Raw genomic sequence first — 14,133 nt, forward strand, 5'->3', positions numbered from 1 at the left:
TAGTATTTGACACACATTAGAAAAATCTGAAAGTCACTCTCTTTACCTAACGGAGCTTTAGCTGCACTTTCACTGCCAACAGGGAAGAGGTGCCTGTTTCCCATGGACTAAATGTAAGGAACTTATGGGAGGAGGACTATTTTGTGTTATTAGAAAAGCAGCTTTCCCTACCAGGGCTTCTTGATGGGGCAGGTTGACCTCGGCATGAAGGGATGTGGTGGACCCTCATGTGCAGAAACCACAAGTGTGTTCTAAGCAACCAAATGGAAGAGATGTTTTACCTATATAGAAGGAGCAGGATTCTGATGTTATTATTTGGGTGACAGGAATTAATAATCCATAAAAGCACCCACCAGATGGAGTCATCTTGAATACTCATCAGGCCTAAAGGGTATTCATGTCACATCTTAATTTTACCAGTCAAGTAAGACTCTCCTAACTGTTACCAATCCTTTCCTGATCCTGTTCATCCCCAGCCACTCCAAATTCGGAGAGTTTTAGAAACAGACTAACAATTGGAATTGGAGCCCGGAGAGAGAGGAAAAGCCAAACCCACAAACCTCCTTCTAACTATGGGCTTTTAGCAGGCCAGATATAGGGGAGAAGGTTTAACTTTAAAGTTGGGATTTTTGCTATTAAGTGGAGGACTGCTCATTTCAACTACAGAAATGAAGTTGCTTTTTTACTAAACATGATTGAAAGAGTATTTATTAAATGAAGTGACCAGGAAATTTATAGATTCTGCCCCAGATTTTACCCCAGGGACAGCGAGAATTAGACCGACAGAGGGTTTTTATGGACCGTGGGTGAGAGAAGGAATGAAACTGCTTTTGTCTTTCACCCTAGGAAGTCCTATTCTTAAACAAAACATATTTGAAATAGTGATTTTCAAGGTGGAGTCATTTGAGGATATGCTGCTACCCAGGGTGGAACTATAGGAGAGGGTGACTGATAGAGCAGAGTTTGAAGCTCTCTGGAAATGAGGTAAAATCATCTGTGAGGCCAGTATATTTGAAGGGTTATTCATAAACATGTTATAATTATCCAGATGCTGACAGGATTTGGAGGCTGGAAGAATGTTGTGTGCCAGGGGCAAATGTCATCTTAAATGACAGCAGTGGGTGACCAGGAGGTCAGAATATCTTATTCACAAGAATAGGGAGAGAAAGAGATACCAAAATTACGTGAGCCTTCAAGAGCAATGGATTTATTTTTATGATAGTAGAGGATTCGTGTTCTAGAAGAGATAGTGAGAATTAAGGAGGACACTGACTCCATCTTCCTAGGCTCAATTTCAGAAGCGGTATCCTCTAGGTGGCCATCAATTATGGCACCAAAGTAGGGAAACACTCCAAAAAGAGGTTGAGAAACTTACTGACCATGCACTACGAGTTCAGCAGAAAAATAGTAGAAAGATTTGGGAGTGATGGGAAGAAATGAGGGAAGAGTTGGTTCAGGAATAAGAAAGGAAGCATGAGCAAATGAATGAAACTACGTTTATAAAATATTCCAGTGGTTTCAAGTTAAATATTTTTATTGTTACATTTCTATTGATGGAAAGATAAAGGCTGTACTATCGGCCTGCCATAATAAAATGTCATAGACTAGGTGGATTAAAGAACAGGAATTTAGTTCTTACAGTTCTGGAAACTAGAAATCCCAGATCAGTTTGCAGCAGGATGGTGAGGGCTCTTTCCTTGGGTTGCAGATGGCCACCTTCTCTCTGTGATTTCACATGGCAGAGAGAGGGGGGTCAAGCTCAGTGTTGTCTCCTACTGTAAGAGCACAAATCCCATCAGACCAGGATCTCATCATCCTGATCTCCTCTAACTCTAATTACCCCGCAAAGGCCCTACCTCCAAATACCATCACATTGGGGGTTAAAACTTCAACATATGAATTTTGGGGGACACAGTTGTTCAGTCCATACCAGGTGTTATTTATTATTGTTTGTTGTGACCACAAATAGAACTGTTCTCATAGTACATTTTCTTGTTGGACAGAACACAGTCACAGGAATCAAATACCGAACAAAGAGGGACCACATGATGTGTAAACTTATGAGTTTGTGCATTACTTATTCTTCTACCATTGGTGGGCTGACAACAATCACTGGTACCTCCACCAACTTGATCTTCACTGAGCATTTCAATATGTAAGTAATATTGGATTAGTGATTTAATAAATGGATAGCACACCACTTAAAAGAATTATTCTTATTTGATTCAGAGACTCCAAGGGCAGAGATATTATATTGGGTTAACTCTCCTTTATTCCCCATCAGGACATTTATAGATCGAGAGACCTTCCATTCTATGGCGAGTTAAATATATAAGATACAGTAAATTAACAGGTGCCTACAGATTCCCCAGGTCAGTTCAGAAGAGATAACTCCTCAAACAGGGAAGATATTTTTCATTACCAATAATACTGCAAATGGTAGTTAGAGGAAATGTAAAGGGATTATTCTCATGGGACAATTTATATAGGGTTTGGGAACTGGCATTTGAACTTAAATTATGAATGCCAAAAACAGAGGTACTAATTACAGAAGGCTTTGGAATTCAAAAAGGACAGATATATGACCCTAGATATATGTTTGGAACTGTGATATCCATACATTGCATAAAATGGAGAATCTGTGGATATAGTCAGAGCACTTGGGCTAAAAACTCCACAATATTCAGTCACTTACTTTGTGAATTTGAACCAGAAAAGCTACATAACTCTCCAAGACTTAATTTTTTTCATATCTAATATAGTCAAAGATCATATGATCATTGTGAGGATTAAATGAGACAAACTATGTAAAAATGCTTGGCATTTTGTAAAAACTATTGAAACACTAGTTTGAAGGTCCGTGCTTTTATGTGAGAGCTCAAACTAATTGTACACCCAAGGCTTATTTTCAGATACTGATAGGACAAATAATAGTCAGAGTTCCAGGAAGGCGGGCAGCACTGAGATGCCCTGAAACAGGATTTAGGTCCTTATTACAGAAAAAAATAAGTTTCAGAGTCAGGAAAGCTACACTCTAAGAAACAGATTTACAGACTCCATGAACTGTTTAAAATTATTTGCAAAATGTTGTGCATGCATAGCTTTTCCAAGAAATCCAAGACTCAAAAAATGTCACTCTCTTTTCTGGAAAGAAACGAGAACTTGCATATAAAGAACATAGATGTAGTAGTTTAGAAACAACATAACAGAGACCTCCATGTGTACTAATTGTTTCTGTGAGTCTACATTCATCATGGACACTCAACAGCCAACTCAGAAAGGAACCTTTGAAAGACATTTGGTTTACAAGTGGGAGGCATCTGAAATTCACAGTGCCAGGGGGGATTTATCCAATGTATCCCCTAATTCAAGACAGGAGATCTACTTGATCCCTTTCTGAAAGTAGACTTGTACTCTTTCTCACGAATTCCCCAAAGAAATAGATTCCACATCTTAGTCCTTTCTGTAAATCTGTTTTTCTAAACTTGAGACCAAATGGTTACTGTTTTACCTTTGTTGATGTGAGAGAACTGCCGACTTACACCATTGCCGTGAAATTACATGATATCGTCAAAGGAATCCATGTGGAGTTTGCCCTGGGTCTTTGTTTTCCATCACAATGTACCAACCAAATTTTCTCTTTTAGTTATCTGTTCTCTTTACTCTTCGAATGCATTCATCCATTTGCAGTGACAGATTGACAGCACTGTAGCACTTTAAGCAAAGTGTTTCAATAACTGTTTTCCCTAAATGTATAATCTAATTCTCCCAGTCATGGGAATTAGGACAAAGTGTTTTTTAGATTTAGAAAATGCTTAAAATGTACTTTACACTTAGTGATTTTGTTCTTCAAAAGTTTGTTTTCACTTAGGAATTGTATTCCGACTTAAAAAGTACCTCAAAGTATCTCCTTTTGAGTGAAAATACTAGTAGAAAGGGGAAAATAAACTGACAAAATATGGTTGATGTTATTAAACACTCTAGATAGTTAGTAAACTTTTAATTAAATATTAGCCCCCCAAAATACAACGGCATCTCAAGGCAACAATGGAATAAATGCACTCTATTTCATTGGAAAAAGTTTCACAAGGTTAAAACAGAGAAGAAAAAAAAAAAAAGATTTATTGTTGTCCAAGTGTTTGGAGCTGGAGAGAAATTGCTCTTTATTTCCAATCCCACTACAATAATCTCACCTTTTCCTCTTGACACTGCTTGCCATCTTTTTGAGCAATACCCATGATTATTTTGTACAAATTCATTTTGGGTCTCGCCCAGCTTTAAAGGGTAGAGAAGCCTGTAAGAGTCAATGATTTCCTACCATTGACATTTAGAGAAAGGCACCATCTTACAAATAAACTAAGGGAGGAAGAGTTTGGGTAACTCATTTCGAAGCCTTATCTATCTATCATCTATTACATATTTATATATATATGTATATATATAAATATATATATTTATATATGTGTGTATGTTTATATATGTGTATATATATATATGTATATAATGTCATTTGTTCTCTTTTTTACACAAAGAAAATGAGAACAAAGAATTCTGAGAAAGCTAAATTTTATTCCGTGCAGATAAAAAGAGACCTTCACTCATTCACTCAGTCAATCAACAAACATTTGTTGAGGACACACAAGGTTCAAGGCACTGTTTGGAATTCTTTTGGAGAACTCAAGAAAATAAAGCCTACCAAAAAGAAGATTCCATCTAGTTGTCTAGACAAACATACATGTATGAAAACAGATGACGAAGCCGAGGCGCAGGGGTGCAATGATGATCACTAGTCGGGGGGAGGTGCATGCAGTTGCCAGCGTCCCAGTGCCTCTTGCACGCTGCCGCCTCACGGCCACACAGGCCACGTGTGAGGAGGCTGTGTTGGCAAAATTCTAATCCAGAACGATCTCTCCCCAATCCTTACCCACTCTTCCACTGGTATACTCTGCCACTCCTCCCCCAGTCTCCTCCTTTCCTGACACAATTTTTAATCACTACCACTCTGGATTCTTCTCTCTCTTGTTCTTAAAAAAACACCTGCTGATTTCTTTCTCTACGTGTGTAGACGCTGTATCATTTGAAACTCTGTTCAGTGACTCCTAAGCTGCCATCCCCATCTTCCCATCTCCTCCTCTCATAAACTATGTTCACATTTCTATAAACTTGTCCACACACATGCAAAAGCACCACCTCTGATGACTGCAAGCTTGTAAAGACTTCACAAATCATTGTCTTGTTCTTTTATCCCACAAGGGGCATGGGTAGTTGATAAGGGAACCAAGACATAAATGAAGTACTGCTTGTTCTTGGGAATCATCTGAGTACCTAAATAATCTTTTGATATTAAAATAAAGTTATTAAGGGAAATATTATTAGGGACGATTACTGTTTTTACAACAGAGTAACGTTGATGCATCAATATCACTTAACAAATACAACAACTATGAAATACCAAAAAACAAATCTACCAACTTATGAATGGAAGATTATCACAAGTAAAATTTCATAGCTTGCCGATTATCAAAGTATATTACTCAGTTCGTGGGTGTCAGCTGTGAAATATGTGGGTATACAAAGCAGCTTGGAAGGAAGTTGTATTATCAAAGATTAGCAGTCACTGTTCCTCATTATGTGTTAAATAATAACTATTGTAGGCTCACAAACCAAGAAACAGTAAAAGAAATGAATTTATAGGTGTCCTAAATTCAATGTCCACATCCCTAACCTCTCCTCCTGGCTAATTACAGAGGGAGAAGGTAAAGCAGTTACATAGCAATAGCTATCTTCGAAAGTTTCCATGATTTTCCCCTTCAGGAATGAGCAGTATGTGTTTCTCAGAATTTCTCTGGCAAATACTCTAGAAAGAATTTGGGTATTGCAGAGTTTGAACTGGGACTTTGGTTCAGATTTTAATATTGCTGTATGTTAGCTTAACTTCTGTGAACATGAGTCTCTTCATCTCTGAAATATGGGGGCACAACTAGAGTTTACAACATTATCGTGAGGATTAAATGGCAGAATACATGTGTGGCTCTGAGCAAAGGGCCTGACACGTAGGAAATTGTCCATCATGCTATACCATTGCGGCTGCTGCTTCTACGCTCGCGACTGCTGCTAGAAATCGAAGCCCGAGTCATAAATAACAAGCAGTTAATATTTGAAAAGAAACCTCTGGAAGTGCACAAATCTAAAGCTGAAAAGTGGCTCGGACTCAGAAACAATCGAAACACTCATTAATCAAAAGGACGGTAATCGCTGTGGACACCAGCGTACAGTGATCTTAATGGCCCAAGTCTGTTTCACGGCTGTAAGTTTCCACAGCGACATCCATTCCTCTGAGATTATTGCTGTATATTTCATTAGTATTATTCATCATTTGTAATTGGGCATAAGAACTGCAACGACACTGTCTCCTTAAGTTTCAACGTTGACGTGCACATGTGCTCTAGATCAAAGCTTGTCTCTGTTATGGAACGATTATTTCTATAGGGCTGTAAAGGGTCCTTAAGACATCAAGTTTGTACTCTAGCTTATGAATATTTTGCAGTGTTGTAGAATTTTCTGTTTTCACTTGGGAGCTGGAGTTGAGGACACTATGTATTAATGAAAAGAGGTTGGGTTTTAAACACTCCTCCTGGGTTGAAGATCCAACTTAACTGCACAATCTGTGACCTCGAGCAATTCACTTCATCTTTGGAGACTATGTGTCTTGTGGTGTAAAATGGAAATGCAGTGCTTTTTCACAGGATTTTTGTTAGATCATCTGCTCATTCCTATACCTCTGCCTGACCTCTAAAACTTAGAGCGCCCCCAGGGCGCATTCCCTGTTCCTTTTATCTCCATTTACTCCCAAAATTATCATACCCGTTTCCACAGTCTATGAGACCACCTACATGTTGATGACTGCCAGTTTTATATCTCTAACTTGCTCTCTGCCCTCAGTTCCAGACTCATGTATCTACTGCCTCTCTAATGCAGCCATTTGGAACACTAAGGGACATTTCAAATTAACCTGCTATTGCAGCATTCCGATCCCCCAGTCCCTTATATTCTGCCAACCCATTCTTCCCTCAGACTTCGTTTCAATAAATGGCACCTTTTCTACATTTTGTCCCAAATATATTTGAAATATATTGCATTCTTTTCATCTTTGCTGCGACCAATCCCAGCTGGGATTTCCCAGCTAAAATCCCAGCTACTCCCACTCTCTGCTATTCCTCTGCAAAACTTCCTTTGTCTTCTAATAAATTTCCATGCGTGTTTGTCTTCTATTGCTGTTACAAATTACTGTCATTTTAGTGGCTTTAAACAGCACAGATTTATTATCTCATAATTTCTGTGGAGTCTAGCCTCAGGTTAGTTGGGTCCTTTGCTCAGAATCTCACCAGCCTGAAATCAAGGTGTCAGCTGGGCCCGTAATCAACACAGAAGCTCAGGTCCTGTTCCAAGTTCATTCAAGTTGAATTCATTCACGTTGTTGACAGAACTCAGTTTCCTGCAGTGGAATTACTGAGGTGCCTTTTTTTTTTTCTCTGACTGTTGGCATGGGGTCACTCTCAGCAACTTGCGGCTATCCCAGGCTCCTTGACACGTGGCCCCCTTCCTTTAACAACATGGAAGCTTCTTTAGGTGAGCTTCTTTAGGTGAGCAGGAGATTCTCTTTTAAAGCCTCACCTGATTAAGCCAGGCCCACCCAAGATAACCTTCCTTTTAAATAAGTCAGAGTCAATTGATAGGGATTTTTGTTACCTCTGCAAAAATCCCTTCATTTTTGCCATAAAAGAATCTAATCACAGGAATGAAGCCTCATCATATTCATAAGTTCTATTCACACATACTTCTCAGATTATGTAAGGCTTGTGTACCAGAGGCAGGAATCTTGGGGGTATCTTGGAACTCCGCCTACCACAGCTTGGCTCCCGTGCTTGTTGCCTTCAGTCTTGGGAAGACACATGAGAGTCAACAGTCTTGAGAGTCAGCATGTTTTATGTAAATAACAACTATAAATTAGACTTTAAATTAGATCATGTCACTAATCTAATTACTATGTTCCAGCCACGCCTACTTCTATTTGTGCAAAAATTCAAATTCCTTCTGATGGTCTACAAAGTTATACGTGATCTAACCCCTATTGACTACTTCTTGGTGTTTATTTCACTTCGCTGTGACCTTTGTTCACTAGCCACAGCCACACCGGCCTTCTGTCTGATCCTCAAACATTCCAAATTCATTCCTACCTCAGGGGCTTTGCACTTGCTAGTTCCTCTGTCTGGAATGTGGTTCACCAGTAATTTGCATGACTGGCCCCTTCTTGCCATTTACATCTCATCTCACACGTCACCTTCTTTGAACACACTGTGTAAAATGTCTCTCTCCCCCTGATAACTTTTTATTACATCATTTTGTTTTATTTTCTTATTCATTATATGTCCCCCTGTTTATTACCTGTTCTCCTGATTTAAATGTAAACTTTATGAGGGCTTGTATCATGTCCATCTAATTATCACTATATCCCCAATAGCTAGAGGAGTGCCTGTCACGTAGTAGACACTCAAAACATAGCGTCAGGGTGAAAGAAAAGGATTCCGTCAGATTTACATGTACATACATGGTTCATGATGGAAGAAATCTATATTTGCTTTAGGAAGATCCTTGCAATCACTTCACTTTTAGGGTATGAGACAGTGGGAAAAGAAACTGCACAGTGAAGCTAATCCTTTAGAGTATGCCCTTCATTCCATTTTCATCCAAAATATTCACTACAGGTAGAAGTGTAAGGGTTATCATGGAGACCACAATCCTGGGTAGTGTTTACTTTCTTACGACTGAAGAAAACAAACAAACAAACAAACAAACAAAAAGCTGTTTAGCTTTTTTAGGATTTCATTTTAACTATCCCTCCAGGAAAAACTTCTGAAAAATCCTCTTTTCCACTGAATAAATCTTACAGTAGGTCAGGTAAGTAATGCACCCTGATTTCAAGGTACGAGCCGCATATGGTAGAAAATGAAATGGAGCTTGGGGCATCGCTTTGAAGCTAACCCAAAGAGCAATTATAAATGTCTTTAGGCTGAACATAGGCCATCAACCTGTAATCCAAGTCTAATAAATTGATGAGAAACAAACTTAAGCCTTTTCTTATTTTCCAACTTAATTTTTTTTTTTTTTTAAACAAGCAATGCTCAAAGAGCCTCATGGGCAGGATAAAGCATCCTTCCATTCACCAATTCTATGTATTCTCTAGCATTTCGTATTTATCATTTGTCACTTTCTAATACATAACTATGTAACTAATCCTTGCCTCTCTTCAAGGTTGATAAAAATCATCCTCAAGTTGCTAATGGTAACTCTAGGACCCAGGGAGATCAGCAACTTTTAAGCTCAAAGAAAGTGTAGAAAACATTAGAAACCTAGAGTTTTGAAAACTTTTATTTTTTCAAAACCTTCATTACTTAGGACCCATCCTTAAAGAGAAGAAAGAATGCTCTAAAATACATAAATTTAGCTTATATCGATGGATTTAGGCACGAAACATTTTATTTATTTACATGATCTTTTTTAAAAGGCAAAATGCAGATGTGATTTAAATAGAACAAGAATAGGAAAAATGTATCATTTTTGTAAAGTTCTCTATATTTTGTGATTTCAAAAATAATAAAAATATGTTGATGGTGCTTTTATTACTTCTGTATACAGAGGGTGCCAAAAAATGTATACACATTTTAAGAAAAGAAAAAACTGTATTAAAATTGTAATTCTCAATATATACTGGTGGCAAAAGATGAATACAAGTCGTGTTAAGAAAGGAAAAAACTATTAAAATTGTAATTCTCAATATATACTGATAACAAAAGGTGAATACAAGTCATGTGTATACATTTTTTTGGCACCCCCGGTATATTCTGTACTTTCTGGATTTCCAATTCCATCTTGATGTCTTGCTGCTTCAAGAAAAACTAAGAACAACTGTTTCTCAAATTTCCTGTTGTTTTTTTTTCTTCCCCCACAGTCATAAAATAGATAACATTATATGAGAATTTATTTAGACTTCAGTCTACATTGTGAAAAAATGAATGTGAGGTTACCAAAGAAACTGTGCTTTTTACTGATCTTTTTTTGCTGCTATTGTTTTGTTATAATGTGAGCTAAAAAGCTAAAAATAACTTGGAGAGATAAAGGAAAAGTTGATATTTTCCACAGAACTTTTAATTAATTTTATCTGGTCCAGATTTATTCCATTTGCCTGAGACCCAAAACACTGTCTAATTCTAAGAAGAAAGGACTACCATATGTCTGGTATGACGGTTATGGTTGTTTTGTGGCAGAAGAAACCTAGAAACACAGCTGTGAGAAACAACATGAGCTGGGTCAGAGTCCTTTCTTAGGTGCTGGGGGTGCCCGCTACCAATGTGAAACGGTAACGGGCATTCTGTTAATTCTCACCTGTTCCTAAGTCTGCTTATTTGTCTTTCCTCACTCATATCCCGATGGTTTGAGTACGAACACCCAAACACACACACCCATGCACACCCATTTCTTATGCATTTAATGAGTATCAGGTACTGTTCTAGGTTTTTTCACAAGTGTATCCTTACAGACTGAATAAAGGGAAGAAAAATCGTAACATACCCACTCTTGTTTTTCTGGGAGGTAGCAGTAACTCTGACGTTACCGTATGAAGAGGTAAGGAATAACACTCACTTCTCTTCCCACTGGTGAACACCGCCACCACCATCCTTTGGCTGACAGCACAGGGAAGATGTGAAGGGCTGTCTGTCACCACCAGGAGGGTTTCCACTTGTATGCCTTCCCTGAGCACTTTGCATCTTTTCACACAGGCGCTACCCTGAATGTCGTTGCCTCAACTTTGGATCATGGTTTCTGCTTTCCTTCCCGGCATCTATTATTATTCTACTCTTGTCCTGGATCTGGCTCCAGTGGCTTTTCCTCGGATTCAAGTAAGTCAATAGTCCACATTACTCAGATAAAGGAAGGTGTCCAGGTTCGAGTTCTCAGCTGCTCACCCGGAGCTCTTTCACCTATTTCGTGAAGCTGCATTTCTCTTCCCCACAAAACTAAGGCATCTGAACACGTATTTAAGGATATTGTAGGATATCATCCAGACAGCGTTGGCTGTGGAAGAGCATTTTGTGGAAAACAAATCCATCTTGGTCTCTTTTGAGTCCTAAAGCAATTAGGTATTAAGAAGCCAGAGGCTTGTTATGATTATGATGATGACCCAGTCCAAACTGTTAAAAGTGAAATTTTAAGAAGCTTTGCCCTCCTCTCGGTTTAATATGGGGATTCCCGCAGGTTGAATTACTTTACACTGTTACATGCAGTTTACATGCTGTTACATGCTAGGTGTTTTGTCCTAGCACCAAAATTGATACATCCTTGAAAAAAAATAAAGATCTGAGAGTGTGCTTTGTGGAAAGAATACTGGATTAGGAAGCAGGAGATGAGGGATACAGTTGTGGCTTCTCACAAGCCAGGTGAGTGACCCTGCCAAGTCCTGATCCTGTCTCAGCCTCAGTCCTCAACTGTAAAACGGTAGAATTTAAATGGAAGATCAGTAAGATCACTTCCAGCACTGTAATTCTAACACACAGGGGCCCACGTTGAACACATAGCTGTCAAGGTAAGAAGCACTGGTCAGCAAAAAGCTGCTAACATGTCAGATATACGTATGCAAGGAGAATTTGCAAATATTACCTCGGCTGGGTCGGAAGTTGATGATTCATAAGTACCAATGAATCACACGATTTAAACGACAGCCAGTATTTAAAATTATGAAGGACTTCACAGAAAAATAGAAAATGCAGCATCCTGTATTCAGCACACATAACAATACTCCAGAAAATGAAGGGGGAAGGGCTATATATCAAAACTTGAGGAATTTTTTTCCCTGAAAAACAAAACAATTCTAGTTTATGCTGACGGGGTTTTATTTAAATAATTTCAAGGGCCAATCACACCGCCTGTTATCCACCAAGCAGGTGACACAAACCAAGCAGCTGTTTGTACTTCCTCTGGAAAGCCAAACACTGCGATCGTATGCCATTCCTTCCATACCCGTGGCCAAATTTTCCAAGCCTGGTCGCATAAGGACCAATACTCTTCCCTCTCCGTTCCTCCTCCTGGGTTTTCTCCAGAACTGCCACAATTTTGTGAGCAGTGGAGAGATGGTACTGATGATTTTTTTTTTTTTTTAAATCTCTTTGTCCAGATTGTGGGAGCCGCATGTGGCCATGCTCCTGCTGAAGCAAATGTGTGGGGTGTCACTGGTTTCAGCAGGTGGGCATTAGTGGGGAGAGGCCAGCTGGGTACTAAATGCCCCTTCCTGGAAATCGAAGCCTTTGGGGGTCTATTCCGTTGTGCAGGTAGCAATTCAGGGTGCAGGGGACAGGAAACCCAAACCAATGGAGAAAACATCCCCTCACAGAACCCCTACTGTTTCCCGGGGGCGCTGGGGGGGGGTGTTGCTGTATATAATGACTTTATAAATTATGTATGCAACCATTGTCATCATTTGGAAATGGCCCTCCACTTAAAAAGGAGAAATTAAGATCGAAGGAGACTGTATAGGAATGTGTTCTCCGGTGGAGGAAAAGAAAGCCTGTGAAGTGCATACATTAGGCACCATCCGTAAATCACAATCAGTGGCATGTTTAAACAGTCCCCTGGCTGTCCACTATTGGTTAGACCCTGCAGAGCTTCCTGCTGCAGCCAATTTTTCAGTGTCCTCTTCAGTCTGTCAGGTGTTCACCTCCGGAGGTTTTAGATCGACAAACAGAAGTTATCAGCCACTGCCCTGGCAAGCCACCATGCCTCCTGATTAGCGCATTGGCTGATAACACGGTTAACTCACCCATTATAAATGACCGCACCGTACTGGGGAAGAGGAGCTGATCTATCAGTGCCACCGAACTTATTGAAATGGAGAGCTTGATGCATTGTCATATGCTTCACCAGTTCCTTTGTGAAGGCGTTAACCTTCCTTTACAGCAAAGCCAGTTTGGCTTTTTGACTTAACTATTTACGGTGCCCAACCTACGTGACAAAGTACATATGCAGTCTACAGGGTGGAAAACTGTTTCTGAGGAGACTCATCTCTGTCTATACTTTTCTAGTCTGCAGATAGGTCTCAAGGTGTTCCATGGATTTGTTTCTTATAGTAGCGTTTACGTCAGGACAGGGTAGAATTTTGAGATGAGCCCTAGTCAGAAACCTCCGTGAGACTACACAAATGAAAAATTATCTCATTGATCTTAAATGCAATGACCTCCGTCTCATTCTGTTCATGGTTAGAGAGTGTGCAGGAGAGTAATTATGAATGTGTAGGATGTATGACTTAAGAATTGAGGAAATACGATCTTCCAAAGGGAGTCACAGTCCAAACAATTCTGAGTAGCAGAGTTACAGAAAACTAACTAGCCAACTAACTAACTAAATAAAATGTATCTTTGTGTGATAACTATCTTCACACCACCTCAGTCTTCCTATTTACTTCCTCATAAATATTCATGTGTACCCAAGCAATTTTACAGAAGAAAATGCCCCGGCTTTTGTCCTTTTTTAAAACTGCTTTGTTGAGGTATTACTGATACACAAACAGCTGTATACGAAACTGGATGTGTTTGGTGATAAATATACACCCATGAAACCGTCATCAATATCAATGCCATAAACTTACCCATCACTTCCAAAAGATTCCTCCTACCTTCTGTGCTTTTTTTCCTTTTGTAGTAAAAGCACTTAACATAAGATCTACGCTTCTAGCAAAGTTTTAAGTATACAATACAATATTACTATTATCAATCATAAGCCCTGTTCCAGAACTTATTTGTTTTGTATAACTGAAGCTTTGTACCATTTGACACCTCCCGGTTTTCCTCTCCCCCCAGCCCCTGGCAACCACCAATTTACTCTCTGCTTCTCTGTGTTTGGCTATTTTGGATTCCACAGATACGTGAGATCACACAGTATTTATTTTTCTATGTCTGGCTTATTTCACTTTAGCATAATGTCCTCCAGATCCATCCATGTTGTAGCACGTGTCAGTGCTTCACTCCTTTATACAGCTAAATAATATTCCGTTGTACGTATATACCACTTTATCCATTTGTCTGT

The 14,133-nt window shown here is 39.2% G+C and overlaps 1 protein-coding gene across 3 annotated transcripts in view; it reads left to right on the forward strand.

The window, feature by feature from the left end:
- Nucleotides 1–14,133, forward strand: part of SLC13A1 (solute carrier family 13 member 1) — an 84,263-nt gene that overhangs the window by 49,286 nt on the left and 20,844 nt on the right. For all 3 annotated transcript variants that reach the window (XM_033098614.1, XM_033098613.1, XM_033098615.1), the window contains 2 exons: nucleotides 2,004–2,155; nucleotides 10,839–10,958. In XM_033098614.1, the coding sequence (XP_032954505.1) occupies nucleotides 2,004–2,155; nucleotides 10,839–10,958 (272 nt within the window). The remainder of the gene's footprint in view (nucleotides 1–2,003; nucleotides 2,156–10,838; nucleotides 10,959–14,133) is intronic.

Source organism: Rhinolophus ferrumequinum, chromosome 26 (genome assembly GCF_004115265.2).
Source record: "Rhinolophus ferrumequinum isolate MPI-CBG mRhiFer1 chromosome 26, mRhiFer1_v1.p, whole genome shotgun sequence".
Classification (NCBI taxonomy): Eukaryota; Metazoa; Chordata; class Mammalia; order Chiroptera; family Rhinolophidae; genus Rhinolophus; species Rhinolophus ferrumequinum.